This window comes from Vitis riparia, chromosome 11 (assembly GCF_004353265.1).
Source record: "Vitis riparia cultivar Riparia Gloire de Montpellier isolate 1030 chromosome 11, EGFV_Vit.rip_1.0, whole genome shotgun sequence".
NCBI classification, from domain to species: domain Eukaryota; kingdom Viridiplantae; phylum Streptophyta; class Magnoliopsida; order Vitales; family Vitaceae; genus Vitis; species Vitis riparia.
In genome coordinates this window covers 14695110-14714775 of record NC_048441.1, presented here as the reverse complement: position 1 = coordinate 14714775, position 19666 = coordinate 14695110, and the positions used below count along the sequence as shown (strand labels likewise).

The 19666-nt window shown below is 34.9% G+C and overlaps 1 protein-coding gene across 6 annotated transcripts; it reads right to left on the bottom strand.

The window, feature by feature from the left end:
• Positions 1-149: 149 nt before the first annotated feature.
• On the bottom strand, positions 150-19301 carry LOC117924962 (topless-related protein 4-like). 6 transcript variants are annotated; one of them, XR_004652919.1, is made up of 27 exons: positions 19133-19301; positions 18794-18953; positions 18487-18666; positions 18282-18395; positions 18013-18171; positions 17522-17699; positions 17298-17421; positions 15754-15869; positions 12082-12253; positions 11829-11938; positions 11636-11705; positions 11410-11483; positions 11147-11239; positions 10973-11068; positions 7169-7296; positions 6807-7041; positions 6555-6719; positions 6393-6485; positions 6101-6247; positions 3284-3394; positions 2990-3169; positions 2397-2525; positions 2204-2299; positions 1682-1870; positions 1339-1505; positions 934-1235; positions 150-329 (listed from the first exon to the last, which is right to left on the bottom strand). XR_004652919.1 is itself a non-coding variant. In XM_034843712.1 (26 exons), the coding sequence occupies exons 2-26, from the start codon at positions 18871-18873 to the stop codon at positions 1037-1039; spliced, it is 3405 nt and encodes a 1134-aa protein (XP_034699603.1). In that variant the 5' UTR covers positions 18874-18953; positions 19133-19301; the 3' UTR covers positions 565-1036. The 6 variants fall into 6 exon arrangements, 4 of the variants coding, with proteins under 4 accessions (XP_034699603.1, XP_034699605.1, XP_034699604.1 ...); XR_004652918.1 differs by lacking the exon at positions 150-329 and adding an exon at positions 565-811; XM_034843712.1 differs by lacking the exon at positions 150-329 and having other exon boundaries at positions 565-1235.
• Between the last annotated feature and the right edge of the window lie 365 nt (positions 19302-19666).

Below are 19666 nucleotides of genomic sequence, written 5' to 3'. Positions count from 1 at the left end.
GGCTTATTTTTAAAAAATGATAATTAGTTTCTTTATAAGAGATAAAATATGTTTTAACCTTTTTGGATTAAGAGATGAGAAGTTTAATTACATTTTATCAAATATTTTAATTCAATTATACCCTATCACAATTTTCTGCAAAGCAATTCTTTAAAATGAAATTTAAAAAAAAAACATAACTTATTGTACATTGAAATAATTTGTTCTTCAACTCCACCTTTTGAAGTAGTCTGTTTTACAGAACCAAACGTGTCCTTGACATCCCAGTACCTGGTGAGTGATGACCAAAAATAACTGCAGCAGCACCAAGGGCACCACCACCTTGTCCTCTAGAAAAAATACAGGCCAAGCAGCCAGATTAGAAATTGATTGGAGGCTTAATCCTGCAGTAGTGAAGTAGTTGCATCTCCTAATGCAGATTGCAAGAAATATGGTCACCTGCCAATTAGGTCAGGAGCTTTGATAACCAATTGTCCTTCATGCAAAAGTGATGATTTCTCACATTAACACATATTTATAATTATAAATAAATAAATAACAAGTACCACAAAAAAAAAAAAAAAGGAAAAAAAGAAGGCAACCTGAGATGTCTATGATCATTGCTGTGAAATTTAAAAAGAAAAAGAAAAAGAAAAAGATACAATTAACAAATATCCTTCTTCAGTGACTTTAGTAGCAAGAAAGAGAAAGGGTCTGTGGTCTGAATCACAAGCTAATTATTGTTTGCTCGCCTTTTGTTTTAAAAGTGGCCTCCAGCTTCCCAAATACCTCCTCTAAATTTACACCATCAATTCATGCTTCTCCAGTCATCCTAAATGTGGGAATCAATTAGCACCATGTATTGGTCACAAATTGATTATGATGCCACTCATGTGATGAACAACTCTACCAGATTTGAGTTCAAGTATATATCCTCCTAAGCCTGTAATTTACCTAAATTCCGCAGTTTCCCCTTCAAAATGAAGGTGTCGAGGGACCCGGGGCAGTAGATCAAAACGAACGTCCGTGGTGAAAGAGGTGCACACGCAGAGAGTTGTCACCTTTGGGGTTGATCTGAACCGGCTGCACCAGAGGTCGAACTAGGACCAGCACCATTTTCAAGGGGAGGAGAGGTGCCCCATTTCCCTTCTGATTCTAGTGGTTCAAGTACGCACACCCCACCATCTGTGAGTCCTAATGCAAACTGATTAGGTTCAGATGGATGTGCCGCAACGACGAGAGGGTACACTCTCAAGCTGCAAAATCGTATCATTAGATACATAGAAGGAAAGTGAATAGGGAAAAAGGGAAAATGGTATTCATCATCATGGTTTGTAAATAATTCAGAAAAATATGCACCTTGGATTAGGAGGTAAATAAGCAGTAGGATTGATTCGACATCTGGATCTAAGCGTTGAAGCAGTTAGAACACCCACACTGCCATCTTCAAAGCTCACAAAAATTGACTGGCTATCACACGAATAAGTAGCATGTGTAATTGAGCCACTTGCTTCCCGGGGAACCCACTATTTGAGAAACATAATTTCATAAAGTCAATAGTTTTAACAGAAAAATAGAGTTGTTGACTGTGAAGGCAACAAAGGAGAAATACAGCAATCCTTAAAGGAAAACCTTCGAACTGTAAGTAACATCAACATATGCATGTACACATACTGAAATGAGCAGAAAAAATCTGGCACACCTGCCTAAGGCACTCAAGTTTGGATGCCTCAAATATGGCTATCTGCGTTTCATGAACTGCCAGTAAATGTATCTGATCGTGATGAAATTGAACCCTAGTATCTGCAAGAGGAGCTGCTGCTTGCCCAGGTGAAATCTGCAAGAATTTACTTGCCTGTTTCTCCCATCCATCCGTGTTCCAAACACAGAGCTGTATAAACAAATGAGCATTAACTAATTGGACAATTCGGATATGTAACTAATTGCAAACTCAACAAAGCTCAAACAAGAGTTGAGAGAAAAGGCAAAAGAAGGGAAAAGTAAACATCAAATTCTGCTTGGTTTCTGACAGGAGAACCAATAAAACTTAAACATGGACCAGGGGAGTACAAAATGAATAGATATATTATTAGTGAGTTCCACTTAGTCTATACACTGCTCTTATGGTCTCTAACTTGGTCATCTCAACTTGAGATGTGTATAGACTAATTATTAGTGTAAGCTAACCATGAGGGCACATGCACATGCTTTTGCTATTCCTCACCTGAGAGTCAGCTCCAGAAGATACAAGCACATTTAGAACAGGAGAGAAGGCAAGGCCTGTTACTCTTTTCTGATGACCTTTGAGCTTGGTTTTGACCTGTCAAAATGTGGCATACCCAATTTGAACGATATCAACTTCTGCCTGCTTATCAACAAAGAGAATCACAAAATATAAGCTTCAGAATAAAGAATACCTCGTCAACCCGAACATTATATATTTGGATAGAAGAGTCCTCCATGCCTATGGCAATGATATTATTGTCTTGAGGATGGAATGCCAAAAATGTTGCTGCTGGTGGTGGGGGCATAAATGTTGTCATGGTCTGCACATGAGAAAGCAGAAGAATAAACATAACCAAAAAAAAAAAAAACAGAACAGAAAATTTAGCAGCAGGAAAAAGGTGAACAAATTCTGTCCACTAAGAAATCCACCAGAATTGGTGAGTCACCTTGAATTTCCAACCTATATATAGATAATTTCAATAATTTTACCCTCTATTCAGAACCCAAAAACCACATGATAGTCAAAATATAAAATTATTAACATTATCTAAAAGATTTATTATTATACTTATATTGATTTCCAAGACAATAATGAACCAAAATTATGCTTCAAAACAAAATAAGACATTAAGAATGGATATTTTGCAAAAAGAGTCAAAAGAATCTGCTTGGTGGGTAATTTTCAGTGGTTGAATGGTTCATTCATCATGCCTTTTGATTCCCCAAAAATGTAGTGAACTAAATGTATATCTAGAGAGAAAAATGCATAGGAGAAGTTATTTACCTTGAAGGTCATCATGTTGAATAGGGAGACTTTCCCACCTGAAGCTGACATAACATAGGAATCATTCTTTGAAAGTGCAAAGCATGGAACAGCATCTTCAGGGTTTGTATCGCTTATCTCATTTGTCATTAATATCCCGCTTGAAGGCTGCCATAGTTGTGGAGCAACACTAGCAGTTGCCTACAACAGGCAAATTGTTAGTAAGCCCAAGCTCATGGAAATTAACAAAGACACAATGGAAATACAATGTTCTAACACAAAAAAAATAATAATAATAAAAATCAAAATCAAAACCTTCGTTGTTATATTTCGATCATTTCTCTGCCATTTCCAGAGCTTGTGTACAGCATTAGACGCTAAAGCCAATATAGCAAGTCCTGAATTTGTATACATTAACCTAGAAACCTGAAATAATACTAAATTTGTCAGGACTGTAAGAAAAAGTATTTATGGTGGCAGCCCTAGCATTAGAGTTACATGAGTTTAAAAGGAAATTGAAACACTCAAGCATCACAAAATCCCAGTTCCAGGAGCATCACAAGCAAGACAAATCAATTGAACTTGCAATGCATATTGTAAGCATGTAAAAAATATGGAGTACAACAGACCATATCCTAATCACAGTAACTTTAGCCTCTCTCAGGTTCACAGATCCTTCAGGAAAAACAATACACCCCTTTTTGGAGCCACTACTGGTTTTTACTGAATATCTCTAGTCACAGCAATATGTTGGTCACTGTGGTCAGTGTGGCACATGCCCAACCCTCTTACTAAACCAGACTTAAACATAAAAATCGATGTAAATTCCAAGAGGAATCAATAGAAATCCACAATCTAACATACTGACATAACCCTTTTTATATCACTTGTTAACATTTTAACAAACTACTAGAAGGTGTTGTCCTAACTGAGTTACTATGTATTAAATTACTCTTGGTCACACATCACAAAGTGGTAAAAAATTGATGACAGGTTTATGGACCTTACATTCACATTACAAGAAGCCTTTTAAAGACAATTGAACAGCACACAGTTCCATTCAACTTTAAACTAGAAATTGTAGCTTATTAAAGGCGTTTACATACAAAATTTTATACCAGATGTATACTAAGTGACAACAATTGGCACAGCCTATTTATCAACAATATTGTTGATTTCCCCTTTTTGACAATCAGCAATATTGTTGACAGTTCATTACTTCTCCTTGTACAGTAGTATGGTTTTACTTTGATCAGGTTTTGTACTTTGTGGGAAGGACCTCTCATCCTTCTCTTCAACTTTACTATTATCGATATATATTTTGATTCTGATAAAATTTAAAAAAAAAATTGTTGACAGTTCATAAGATTCTTTATATGGCTTTGGAAACATAAATAGTTAAAAATCTCTATTTCATTCATAAAAAGTTCACATGAAATATGCCAAAGAAAATGAAGCTAATATATGAGCTAATTCCAGAAGAACAACAGATAAAATATAGATTCATTTAAAGCAGCAAAGCACATACACAGTACTATCTGGGTACTGGGCTAGACACATAAATCATAAGCAGCAAGTTATGGTGCTAGGATACAGAAATTAGATTCATCCATTTTCTACCATGTTTTTCCAACTAACTGAAGAGGTGTAAAGTGACTGGTTACTATCTGGGCACTGGGCTAGACACACCAATCATATGCAGCAAGTTATGGTGCTAGGATACAGAAATTAAATTCATCCATTTTCTCCCAATTTTTTGAAAACTAACTGCAGAAAAGGTGTAAAATGTCTGGTTGAGCAACACAGCTGCAAGAGAAACCTTCACTTGGGTGAATATACTTGTGGTCCAGTGGTTCCTGTACCTTGGTCTGATTGTGAAGATGGCATGATCAGATACCACAATGCTCTTTCAGCTAAATGACACAGCAATCAAGACTATAGGAGGGTGTAGCCTTGGCACATGGGCTCAACCTAGAGGAATATTACTCCAAAAGATGTGAAGAATACCCTCCATAAGACAGTTGAACCCATTAAGATCTTGTGAATAAATGCAAGGTCCTCAAAGAAAAATGTATAACAAGTGGATTACTGTTGCAACAATTTTCCTTGCCTGCCTGCAGCTTACAGTCCCACTGAGAACGTTGGAATAACAGAAGATCAAATATTGCCATGGACATTGGATGACAATAATGATATAAAATCTAGCATCTATTTTAAGGACTTCAAGGGCTGCCACTAACTGTTCAATAAAACTTCTGAACAGGAATATGAACATGCAAATTCTTCTAAAGCTGAAACTTGACAATCTTTTTTTTTTTTTGATAGGATGAAACTTGACAATCTTGCTGAAGAGGGTAAAAAGATGACTAAAATTTACCAATCATGTATGTCAAAATACAGACTTTCCTTCTGGAGGGATTCCTGGACAATATGTTTGTAATAAAGAAGTTTCTCCTAATACAGGAAACAGATAGAAAAACAACATGGTATGATTTAGAAACTAGCAGGACAACATGGTAGGAAACACAGAACAAACTATCCATAAAATGTTCCTTTTCAATCACTTATCTTACTATTCTCAAACTCAATCCTTTCACATTCCTTGCCAGTTTCCCTCAGCATTTCTCATAAAGTTCCTATCTCGACATTTCTCATTTTTGATAACGCTATATAGCAGCAGGTAGCATAAACAATAATGAGTTTCTACATGTTTATACAGTAGAATGCATGGAACACAGCTTCCCTTCTGGAAGAAACCTTTTTCATTTCAGCTTTTCATTGACAAGGACAGGTCAGAATATCTCTTGAATACATCCATAGTAGAACACTATAATATTTATCTTGGATGTGCACATAACTTGCTCCTGATTCCATTATGCAATACAACTATTTATATAATAGTTGAACATGCATTCCAGAATTAAGAGAAAAAAAGATGAGGATCCAGTTTCAAATGCATAAAATGGAAACCCAGTGATGGGAACAAAATTGCGACACAAGAAGAAGTGCACAGCAGTTCACCAGTAATATTCAAGAACCAAGAATCATATGCAGGTCCAGGAAAGTGAGGAAAGCCCTAAAAAGGGGCAAATAAAAAACCAAAAATTAAGTTTGAATGAAGTCAATCTTTACCCTCATAGCCGTTAAGTTATCAGGAAGCCTCAAGGAGCGACATTGTGATTGTTCATTGATTTCTGTAAGTTTCCAGATCCTAGATTTTTCTCCTGACTCATCGGCAATTCTGGGTTTTACATCCACCAAACTTCGATTATCACTGTTCTGCAAAAATTAAAAAAAAAAAATTAATATTTGAAAAAACACATGTTTTGCCATTCACATGAAACACTAGTAAGTTATACATCAAAATACAAAAGCTGCTCTCTTAAAGATCCAGAAATCCCATGAAGGAGATATCGACACCCACCATTCCAACCATGGCTGCCACTGGAGCAGCTCGATCTCCAATGCTAGTACCAACAGCAGGATTAGCAGGAGGAAATGTGCCTATTGCAGGGGCCTGTATATCAAACACACATTTAAGAAGCATGTTTTGCAGCAGATCTTTCAAGTTTAAAAATTTATTTACCTTCACTACAGCTGCAGAAGCAACTCTAGAAGCATCAAATGAACGATTTTCCATTGTCCGGAGCAGCCTAATTCCCTCCTGATTTGCTAGTATTTTAATACCATTCTCATTAGTTGAGACAGCTAACAGTATCCCTTCCTTGTTAAATCGAATACAAGGAGACGCCTGCAGACATTTAATGCAAGGAATAATCAATTTACAAAAAGGGTTCATCAGAAAAGTTAGCATGGAATTTTACCAATCTAACAATACCGGCAATCCACCCTCTGCATCAGTTGTCATCAAAAGGTTAACATTGTCCATGTCCCAAAATTTGACCAGGAACTCATCACCAGCAGCCAAAAATCGATTTTTTGTGGTATCGAATTGCACAACCCCCACAGATCGCTTTCCAAGACCATGATATGTACGCTTGACAGCTCCTTCACTTTCATTCCATTCCACAATGTATGAATCTCCTTCTTTATTAGTTCCACATGAGAACAACCTATGGATTGTCCATATATCATTTAGGAGATACTCCAGTTAGACAACATATAACAGAGCAAAAAGCAACTTCTAATCACCTAGAAATGGGGGAAATCAGAATAATGAAAGAGAAGTCATATAAAAACCTTGTCCCATCAGCACTGTATGCCATTGTTGTAGATGAATGACCCGGTGCATCATAATCAACTCTAGAGCCCATGTTATCATACAACCATGCCTTTATTTTCCCATCAGTTGCTGTTGAGAATATAAACTGGGATGGAAACCAGAAATAAGGGGGAAATTTTTAAACATAACCACCATATGATAAAATCTAGTTCAGTTGTTCTTAACGCAAAGCACCAAATACAAAAGTCTATTGGATGCAATGATACAAAAAAAGGGTAATCACTTCTAATAGAATGAGAAACACCCAAGATTATGTATATTGTGTGAGAGAGAATCTCCCATAATTTTTTAGACCTTTTGGTATCCTTTACCAACATTTCTTTATTAAATTCTAAACTCAGGCTCATTCAGATAGATGGGACCAAGACTCTAGCTGTCAACAATTGGGAATTAGAACTAACAAAATTTGACCAAACCTGTTCATAGACCAGCATTTTACCACTTTGAGCAGGGTTAGCTTAATAGATCCAACAGCTGTTTTAGGTTACTTTTTATTTTTCAACCAGCTGGGGTAATTAAACCCTCCCGTGTTCATAATTATTTTGTTATAATATAATTTATCAGGTTGGTAGAGCAAGTATGAATTAAGTGCCTCATATATAGGTTGACAATGTACCAATATGCTTATAAATGTGAAGTTGAGGCAAAAGGGTAGTGCCCTCTACCTTAGGCAAAGGTTCTTCCCTATCCATTTTCTACAAAAAAAGGAACCCACCACCCATCCTCTGATACAATCTTCCAAGGGCCACACTTTGACATCTCCCTCAAGAAGGCATTTTTTTTGGTGCACATCTTGACTGCCAAGTACTTGGGATTGGTGGTTTGAGAGTTTTGATTTGATGGGTAGAATTGGAGGCCAGCAAACTAAGACAAGAAAGTGTTAAGATCACTTCAATCGAATTGAGAAGGAAAAGAATCCACAGCATTGTTCAAGGAACATGTGTCAGCATCAATATTGTACTCTCAAATCCATCCTGATGAGGATGGATCTCCATAATCTACTCAAGAAAGGGAAGGGGAGAAAGAAATAAATAAACTTTAAATAACTTAGTATTAGTAAAATTAAATTAGGATTAGTACTTGTTGGAGTTAAATTTATAGTAACTAATTATTAGAATCATAATAGATTATAGGAGAATTAGATTTAAAGTCATAATAGGTCATCATAATCCTAATAGAATTTGGATTTCTTAGAGAAACCTAAATAAATAAGGCTAATTGATGTAAACCAAGATAAAGTGATTAAATAATATTAGTTTTTTGCAAGTGTTGCAATTCTCAATGGTAAGACTTCATTGTTTTCTTCTAGGTGAGATTTCTCGAATGCCTTAATGAGATTCTAAGGTTTCTATCCCTTCTTCTTCATATCTTTTTTCTTTGTATTTTTTTTCTTTTTCAGTAACATAAATTTTATCTTTTGTTCCTCTCCATAAACCCTAAAAGATCTCAAGTCCGCCAATTTGATTTTAGTCATCCATTCAAGGGTTGTCCCACATCAGTTTTGGTATCTGATCCAAAGGTCCTTGGCTTCAGATATTACTTGAGATGTGGAATGACTATGCAACCATGATTGAAGGCTATAAACTTTTATGAAACCATTGGTGAACATACCAAGGGCAAACAAAGAGGAGGATTGGCAACGTACTAGCATCTTCCAAATTCATGTTGCTTGTCAAGAGAGATTATGCACTATGATTATTGATGGAAGTAGTAGTTCCAACTTAGTTTTAAAGGAACTTGTTGAGAAGCTTAATCTACATGCAAAGGGGCATCCAAATCCCTATCAAATAGCAGTGGTAAATCACATCTATTTTGGTGCATTCTCGTTGTCTAGTATCATTTAATTTTAGTAATATACTATTAAGTTATCAGTATAGTGTGATATTCTACCAATGAAATTTGTCGATATTGCACTTGGAAGACCATGACTTTTTTATGAAAGGGTCCAACATGATGGCTATGAGAATACTTGCACATTTGTGCATTATTGGTGTACAAAGATTTTCCGTCCAATGAAGGAAATTCCTCCACTTAAGCAACCAGAGGAAACATTACATCCTTGAAACTAGAAGAGTCATCAAATACTCCCATTAAGAAACAATTCGAAGTTGCTATTAAGAAGGAAGAAATAGTCATTGATGAATTTAGAATGCAAGTGGTGATGGAACTTATCCTAGAACAACTTGTAGGATTGTTCAAAGAAGTTGAAAAGGCTATAAAAGAACCAATGCATGACTTTTCAAGGCAAAACATTATCGTGATTGGTTGTAAACATGAAGAAACCTATAATGATATAATACGAATTGCAAGAATTTCTTTTAAATTTAAGGAACTTAAGAATCCTATTCTTCTACAAGATAGTTCTTTACAAGAAGAGTGTGCAAAGCAACTTACCGCTTGTTGATGACGTAATTATTTGGAGAACTATCAACTTGTTTCATAATATTGGGAAATCTTTGGAAGTTTGGTACTTGCCTTACATGAAATTTGACAAGTTCAAGAAATCTTAAGATCCTATCTTATTGTAGTATAGAGTTGACAAAGAAAAATAAGTTTGACGGCATTGCTTAGGATTTCAATTGACCGTGGAAAATCCCTAAAATTAGAGGTCAAGTATTTTTTCCCAAGCGGCGTGAATTGATGAGGATGAGTCTCTAAAATCTACTCAAGAAAGGGAAGGAAATAAATAAATAAATTTTAAATGATTTAGTATTAGTTGGAGTGAAATTAGGATTAGTATTTGTTGGAGTTCAATTAAAAATAGCTAATTATTAATTATAAAAAGTCATAATAGGCTATAGAAGAATTAGAATTAGAATCATAATAAGATATTAGAATCCTAATAGAATTTGGATTTCTTAGATAAGTCTATAAATAAAAAGGCTAATTGATGTAAACCAAGATATAGCGATTAAATAATATTAGTTTATTTCGTAATGTTGCAATTCTCAATGGTGAGACTATTATTTTTCTTCAAGGTGAGATTCCTAGAAGACTTTAGTAAGATTCTAAGGTTTCTACCCCTTCTTCTTTTTATCTTTTTTCTTTATATTTTTATTTTATTTATTTCGTTGTCAAAAAATTTATCCCTCGTTCCTCTCCTTAACCCTAAAACATAAAAACCCTAGCCACCAACTTGATTGTAGACATAAGTTCAAGAGTTACCCCTAACATCACATTCTTCTCCGCAACCAGAATGTCTGACCATACAGTGGCTGGCCTCTTCTCCTACTACAACTCAAATAAGGAGTTTGTTACTGCTCCATCCAGCCATAAGGCAAGTTTATCACATGGAATAGTTTGGTAAGCTTTATAAGACAGCATTTCTCTAAAACTCTAACTGGCTGGTTGGACAGCAGAAAAGGAATTAAGAATACCTACAATAAAAAGAGAACACACACAGAGTCGTACATGCAGATAGTTTTAGCCAGCCTAAGTGGTGACTTAATACACATGCAAAACAGGGAATGTGAGACAGAATATAAATGCGAAGCAGCAGATCCAATGCTGCAAATCATGATACTTCTTACGAATTTTAGCGGAGTTTTGATTGTACCAATTTTAAATTACCTAAATATGTACCATAGCCTGAAATCTCTAATCAAGATTCATCATTTGATTTAAAGAATAATGTAGAGAGTGATCAGTCTTTTTCTCTCCAAAATTCAGATCTTGATTCCATATTTGATTTTCTTGTGATCATTTGTCCATGCATGTGCAAGAGAGAGAGAGAGCAGCTAAACAATCCAAAAGGACAATACCTGAATATTTTCCTTGTGATGTGGACATACAGAATATACAGGTGCCTCATGACCCTCAAAAGTATACTGCTTAGAACCAGTGTTTGCATCCCACACCTGCAGAAACTTGAAATTTGTATAATTGGCATCCAGACCTTACCATTCCACCGAAATTAGTGAGGAAGCAAAACAAACCTTAATGAACCTGTCCTCGCCACAAGTGACAACGCAAAGTTTGTTTGGATAAGAGAAAGCAAGATCATTAACACTACCAACATGAGCCTCAATCTGAATAACCAAGCAGAATTTCATCAGAGAATCCTATTTAGTATTCTAAATCTATATGGAATTCATTCAACATAAAATAGAAATAAGTGCCCTTCACACTGGAAATACACAACAAAATAGTTGCAAAAAATTTCAATGCAACTCCCAAAGTATTGATGAATAACACAAACCTCTAGGTGGTTTCGAAGATCATCACCATTGTGATAGGAGTATAAATGCACAATGTGTTTGGAATATGCGACACCTGAAGTAAGGACATGAAGCATTGTGATTAGAAACACGACCACTTCCATTCTCACACAAGGGCGTGCATGATGAAGCAAGACATTCACAAATGCCCATGTGAAAAATGAAATTGAACAATTAAGTTTATCAAAAAAATTCTTCAAACATTACCAAAAAGAGTGCCATCAGGACTCCACATCACTCGATTAACTGATGCAGGATAATCGTTGGCCAAAGATGACTATCACAAAAACAGAAAACTTTTCAATAAGAATAGGTGGCTCTAAGAAGCATCCATACACTTGAAGTTGAGTAAAGCTTATGCATGATTTTCTGACAAAAAATGTAAAATTAGAAACCAAACCTGCAATGCTATTGAACATGATGCAAGCTCCCAGACCTTGAAATTCTTAATAGCAAGCCTTTCCCGGCTACCTAAGTCCCACACCATGATATCACCCATGTTTGTTCCAACTAAAATAAAAAAGCAACACATCAGAAAAAGAAACGATAGAAGGAAAAAGAAAACAGCTATGTCCAACATCCACTAAGCTACTGAATTAAGCAACAAAATTCTGAATGAGAAAAGGAATATGTTTGAGCCAGTGGAAGCTAACCAAGAAGTAGAATTTGTTGCACTGGATGGAAATCCATGCTCCTGACAGTTGAACCCTGGGGTAGGCTCATAACAACAGTCTTGGGCAAGTCATCAGACGAGTACGAACTCTGCCCATGGCTCTGGCCAGTATATGCAACAGGCAGAATATTAACAGGTAGATTATTTACCTGCTAGAATATCACAAAAAGGAAGAATTGATTAGACCAAGTTACCATTCAAAATACTTTGTGAGGCATAAAAAGGGGTAAATTTACCAGTCCAAGAGGGGGCCAATATCATGTTCTCATGTTATCAAAGTAATGAGACAACACCTTGGTCATGCACATAAGAACAAGCATGATCACAAAAACCTTCATCTATCTCTCTCTCTCTCTTTTTTTTTTTTTTTTTTTTTGATAGGCACACCTTCATCTCAAATATCAAAAGTAATATGTGGAAACCTCCTTCAATGCCCAACTCTATTCCTTTCTGTTACCTTTGATGAGATGTGTTTGATATTCCTATAATTTTACGTTAAATTTTTTTTATATGTATAATTTTACATTAAATTTGTATTATTAACTACATTATGATGAGAGTAGATAATTGATAAACTGTATTCTGAATCATTTTCTTGTTTTTCCATATAGATAATGTAAGCTTCTTTTATATATTAAGAAACAAATAAAAAAAATATTCACATACACGAAACACATGTATCTTTATAGTGTAATATATCTTGAAAGAAATTAGGGGTAAAATAGGCAAAGTAAGGCATTCATTAATACCATAGGTATAGGCATGGAAACACTAAACATGATAGTTCTTACACAATCATGAAACACATGTATAATGGAAAAATAAAATAAAACAATACATAACAAATTTCAAGTTAACATAGTAGGGGTGAAAGAGGTAAATACAAGCATCCCTCAATATCTCTAAAAACATTCAATAATAATGTTGAAATCAACTATGTTATTTGTCATTTCAGCATGTAGTTTTATAATAAATTCTACAAAAATAATTTATATTTTTTAACATTAAGCAAAAAATTCCAACTACTTCAACAATATCCTTATAGTGAAGTTCCACATTGCAATAATTGTCCACAAAATATATCCAAAAAGAAACCATTAGTGTCTTTATGTGCTTCTGCACCATGTTAATATTACATTAACTTCAGCGTACTTAATTAAATCAAATATGAGCATATATGACAAACAAAGTGTAGTGTATTTTGATTTTGAAATACATTATAAACAATAGTATAATAATAATACTCTAACGAGGAAAAAAAAAAGCAAAGTTATAAAAAGTAGCCAAACATATATGCATCACATCAGTAGGGGCCCACGGAAAGCATTTGCCCTCCTTGAATTTCAAATATATATGTATAATTAGAGATTTAAAAAAAATGAAAAATAGATATTTTGTCCCCTAAAAATATAAATTTAATTTTTAAATTTTTAAATAAAAATATTACATTTTTTATGTTATTAATAAAAATAATAATATTAATCCTCAAGTTTTAAATAAAAATAACTCCATAAATTTTAAATTACTAAAAAGCAAATAAAATCTTTTGTAAAATCCATTTAATATTCTTACTTATTTTTTCCTTTGTATCTTATTTTCATCATGTTTTTTTTCTCATGTACACATTATCTTAATTTACTTTCATCTTTTAGTGTATGTAAAATTTTGATTTTATTATAATTTTCCAATAAAATTATCTTTTTGATAATTTTGTATTTGATATTTTATTAATAATTTTTTTGGGTATATTTTGTCCATTTCCATATGAAACTTTTATCGCATCAATTGTTTTTATATTTTGTTTTTAGCGTTGAAGATAATATGACTTAATAAAAAACTTTAAACTATAAACAATAATGACTATCAAACTTTTCTTAACTACTCATGTTTTACTTAAGGTGACATATGACTCCATTAAAACTTTAATTATCAAGCCACTTATGTTCTAAAAAGAGTGTCACCCTCATTATCATATCATAGATAAATTTTTAAGTAAAAGATCTCATCACTTTCATTTGATTTTGTACTTATTGAGTAGAAAAAATCTTAAATTTAATCAAACAAATCTTCCAAAAAAAAAAAAAAAAGATTCTTTATGAAAAATTATTAAAAATTTTCTATATACATTTCTTACCATTTTCTAATTCTTTTGAATTGTTTATAAATCTAAAAGGGGGATGGTCCCTAGCAAACAGACGTTTCCTTGGCCTTGTTGAAGAAGAGACCATTGACCATATTCTACTTCACTATGTTAAGGCTAGAGTGCTATGGCAGTTACTCTTTGAGGTGCCTTGGGTTCTACCCTTAACGGTTAAAGAGACCCTTCTTGGGTGGCATGATTCCTTTGTGGGCAAGAAACACAAGAAGGCTTGAAAGGCATCCCTTATTTGTATTTTTTGGACAATTTGGAAGGAAAGGAATAGGATTGCCTTTGATAACAAGGAGTTGTCAATTCAAAGGCCAAAAATCTCTTTTGTTTGTACTCTTTGGGCTTGGACTAAGCTGTGTATAGATGAAGAGCCTCTTCTTTTAATCAATTTTTTTTTTTATTGGTCATGTTCTAGATGAGGGCAGGTGATGTTTTTTGTTACCCCCCTTTTTTGTAGATTCTTCTATTTGGCAATTATTGCATACCTCTTGTACGCTTTGGGTAGCCCATTGGGTGTACTTTCGTTCTTATTCAATATAATCTTTTTTACTGACAAAAAATAAATAAATTTTAACCTTTTCTTCAGTATTGTTGGATGATAAGGAGGATATATTGACTATTTTTCGAATTTATCAATGACTTATTATAATGCATATAGGTAGCTTTGCCCCCTAACTAAAGTTTTTGGCTCTACCATTGCATCAGACCTATCATGTACCACAGATACATATATGTACCCTACAATGCACTTAAGATGTCAAATATAGTCATGATATCTATAATTTACATAAAAGATGCACTTAATTGTGGTAGTGTGCCATAAGTTTTTGACAATTCTAATTATGCTTACATGATGTTTCATGCCATCATAAGTTGCAAAGACTTAGTCATATGATCCATTGTTTTTATTCATACCTATTGATGAATATAAGTAGGAAACAGATGCATATTAATTCAACCAATTTCATAATACTAGCATGTTTATATCACATCTCTAGAATCAAATAGATCTCTCCTAATTGGTAACTTCACAATCATAGCTTCACATACTATATAAAAAAGCAATTCCATATTTCCACCTAAACCCCAAAATAGAACTTTCTCCACTGAAGAGTAAAAATGGCAAAAGAAATCACATGCATTTCAACCAGTGTCAAATTTTAAAACATAAAAGGTAAATAACCTATAACCCTCTATTTCAATGAATCAACATAAGAAGGATTAAACATACTGAAGCTTTAATGTTCCAAGTAATAATGGTTTTAAGGAAGACTAATTGACACCATATTTTGGGTGGTTGCGCGAATTATAGCTATCAAATCCTTAAAGCATACGATAGATCTTAAAGTCATGCTAAGAGCAAATTCCAGTCAAATAAGCAAATCTACAGACTTAATTCATAATAAAAATCATACTTATTTTATAAATATGCCAAAACTCGAACTTCAATCATGTACATCCATAAAATTATACAAAGGACAATATGGGATAGATATATATTACTTCATCTGATATTCCAAAAGGTCTTGGTCTCTTCAGCACATGTTCAGAATCTGCAGTTTGATAGTCCATGGCTGGATTGTTGGTAGGAGGAGTTCTTGGACGCTTTAGGATGGCTGCTAACATGAAAAGATATACATACATATATATATATATATATATATAGGTCAGAAGCATCATCTAGAACAAAATCCTGAAGCTACAGACAAGAGAGAGAGAGAGAGAGAGAACAGAATGAGACTCTTTCATAACCGTACTCATTAGAAAAAACATCCCAAAAAAAAAAAAAAAAAAAAAGACAAATAGAGAGTTGGGGATCAGCACCACCACACTGGAGCCGGTCAGCAGAATACTTATTGTAAACTCTGTTACACAGTACTTATAGTACTTATATTACAATTGTGAACAAGCATAGATGCATACCACAGGGTTTCAAATACCACAAGGTTTATCTTAATCCATACCACATACTATAATAATACAAAAAGGGTAAGCATGAAGAGGAAGAGGTGAGATGGTGTTCATGCAAAGTGACGGAAAGGTATGGGTTAGGGGTATGGAAAAACATCAAGAAGCAATGGGACCTAGTTGGTAGTGGTTTTGCCTTTGAGGTGGGAAATAGCAGGACAATGAAGTTTTGGAAAGATAGGTGATGCAGAAATGATCCCTCAAGTATGGCTTTCCCCTCCTTGTTTGCTTTAGCTTTCTCAAAGGAGGCTTAGGTGGCAGATGTGTGGGAGGATCAAGATGTATAGACACCTAAATGATTGGGAGCTAGATGATGTGGAGGCTTTTTTCTTGCAGCTTCGAGGGAGGTTAGTAAGGAGGGAAGAAAAGGATAAAGCAGTATGGATGGATTCTAGGAATGGGGTCTTCTCCATCTAATCTTTATGCTCCATCTTGGAACTAGGGCATGCAAGTCCTTATCCAGAGGCCATCATTTGGAATTCATGGGTCCCTTCAAAAGTGGGCTTTTTTTTGCTTGGGAAGCTAGTTGGGACAAAGTTTTGAAAAAATTGGGGATCCGCTTCAAAAGAGAGGATGGTCGTTGGAAGAATCAATAGATCAAATTTTCCTCCACTATGCCGAAGTAAGAGCTCTATGGTCGAGCCAATTCTCTATATTTGGCACTACATGGGTCCTTTGTTCTACGGTCAAGGAGACTACTACTAAGTTGACATGGCTATTTTGAGGGAAGAAAATGAAAGATGGTGAAGGGCCACTCCCCTATGCATATTTTGAGCGATTTGGAAGGAGAGGACTCAAAGGGTGTTTGAAAGTAAAGAGCAGACAGTTCAAGTGCTTAAACACACTTGCCTATGCAATCTTAGGTTTTGGCTCTAAATGAGAGAGGAAGGAGTGTTTTTTTATTCTCTTTTTTTTTTTTAATTTGCTTTTTGGTACCCTTTATGTCTATCCAGTGTACTTTTTTGCATAGCTTCATTCTCTTTTATTTATAATATTTTCTTGCTTGCTTATCAAAAAATAATAATACAAAAATAAAGCTTCAAACCAGCTGGCTTAAAAGGAGATTGAACAATAAGTACCTGCATTGTTGGCAGTAGCCAAGCCCATGGGCCCTGCAGAAGCTGAGGGATGAGGTACAGGAGATGGATTTGCCATCCATCCAGCAAGAGATGTTGGAAGAGGAGCTGGTGCAGGCTGAAATGGCTTTAAAAATGCACATCCCAAGTCAGACATCCAGAAATTGCAAGTTTAACACAGTTCAAATCCATATAGCATCAAATAACTCTTTTCTAGTTTTACTTACTCCATGAGCACTTAGAGGTGGGAATCCCCCTGCCTTAGGAACTGCACCCATCAGTGGATTAGTAACAGGGGATGGGGCCCTTGCACCATTTGGCTGCCCACAAGTATGATCTACAAATAGGGTCTTTATGTCAGGGTTAGCTTTCGGATTTTTGCAAAGCTGATGCTGCCAATTTAAACTGTTGAATAAAACATGGGGAAATATCAGGAAAAGAAAAAACCAAAAATCATGAATAGGATGACAAACTCAACTCAACAATCCTTTTTGTTGCTGTGAAAATATGTGATTAAAAATGACAGAAGTTTTGAATTTTTAGATGTTTCTTTACTTAGTACCCAGAGGAAAAACTGTCCACTTAATTGCGCCAGATAAAAACATCTGGTTGGCAAAGTGACTTACATTTTCAGGAAATTAACAAGCAACAATTTTCTTTTTCATTTATTCAGTTTTCTTGGCCAAACCAAATGTGTATAAAAGAATTTCATAATGACCTCTGATTAATCAGTGTCCGCAATCTCGAGTTCTTCAAGCTGGGAAATTGAAGTTTATCACGGAACAAAGGGTTTGCCTCTATCAACTTTTTAAGTTCAGCAAGCATTATACCCCTCGCCGACTTAGTGTCACCATACTTAGACAGCTGCTCATTATCTCTGCAAATTAGTACAACTCCATTAAAACCCATGAAAGAATTCTACCCAAAGGGTAAAATTTGGTAAAATAAGCCAAAACCAAGTATTAGGAACAACAGAACATTCCATACCTAAAATTCTCCAGCGTCAAAAGCTGGGTTATTTCCTTAAATAGCTCTTCATTAAAGGCTGAGAACACTTTCAAGTCCTTTACTAAAATTTCTACTGCTTTGGCACGATCCCGCCTACAATTTTGCAAAAAAAATTCCCAAAATTTTTCAATGGCTTCCCAAATCAAGCAAATAAAAACATAAACAACAATCCAATAAGACATACTTGTCTAAGGCTTCCAGATACTTTTGTTTTCGGATCTCAAAAAATATCTTCATAGAGTATCTATTATCATCAACCTTCGTGAATCCTGACAGATACTTCTCAACGTCATCCCACTCACCATTGGTCACCGTTTCCTCAAAATACCTCATGTTAAAGAAAAAACCTGATTCTTGCTCCAATCTCCACACCCCAAAAAAAAATAGTAATAAGTAACAAATCAATTCAACAGCACCTCACGAAATTTGAAAATATTAGAGTCAGTCGCAATAATGATAAATAAGGGAAAATAGAGAAAATTTTGCCGTACTTGTGAACAGTTTCTTTAAATTTTTCTTCATCGAGAAACTGAAGTATAAGAAACACGAGTTCTCTGCTAAGAGAAGACATCTTCGCGCCTCCAAAACCGCTTCAAAGATCTAAACCCTCACCAGATCGATACCAAATAACCATAGGTAATCCACCAAACCCTAGATTATACACAAAAACAAAGGAAAAAAATCAACAAAAACCAAAATTTTCAGCTGCAATTATTAAAAACCCGTCTTCGCAGAATCAAAGCACACCGCAAAATAAAAGTAAAACATAAAAAAATAAAAGATAAAAATAAATACATCTCCTAGACAAGAGAGAAGAAAAAGACTCAAACCTCTTTGAGATTGAAAGAGAAAACTCAAAACGGATCGGAACGACTCAAAGCAGAGTAGAGGCGGAGACAACGACAAGGTGCGATCGTTCCTACTGCACCCTCTCCCTGGTTTCTCTCTCTCCTGGTGTGCAATGATTTATTTATACCTATATATATAGGGGTAGGGTGTGTTTGGGTTCATGGAAAACGAAGGATTTGAATGCGGAAAGAGAGAGAAAAGATAGGTATAGGACAAAATAAATACCGTAAACGAAAACGAGACGAGATGAGGAAGCAAGAAAAGAAATTCTATCACCGCGGTCTGATAAGTTCGTTGGCTTATCAACGTGCCTCGTCAGTTTATAAGTACGCTGGCTTATTACACTCTATAAATACTACAGGATATGGATTTAATTTCGGCTGGATTTGCGGGGTTTTCGAAGAGAAGTTACGGTATTTCGCTTCTTCTTTTTTTAATTTTAATTAATAATTTTAGGAACAAATGAAAGAGTGCGGGTGGAGATGGGTGGCTGTACTCTCCTGTACTCTACTCGC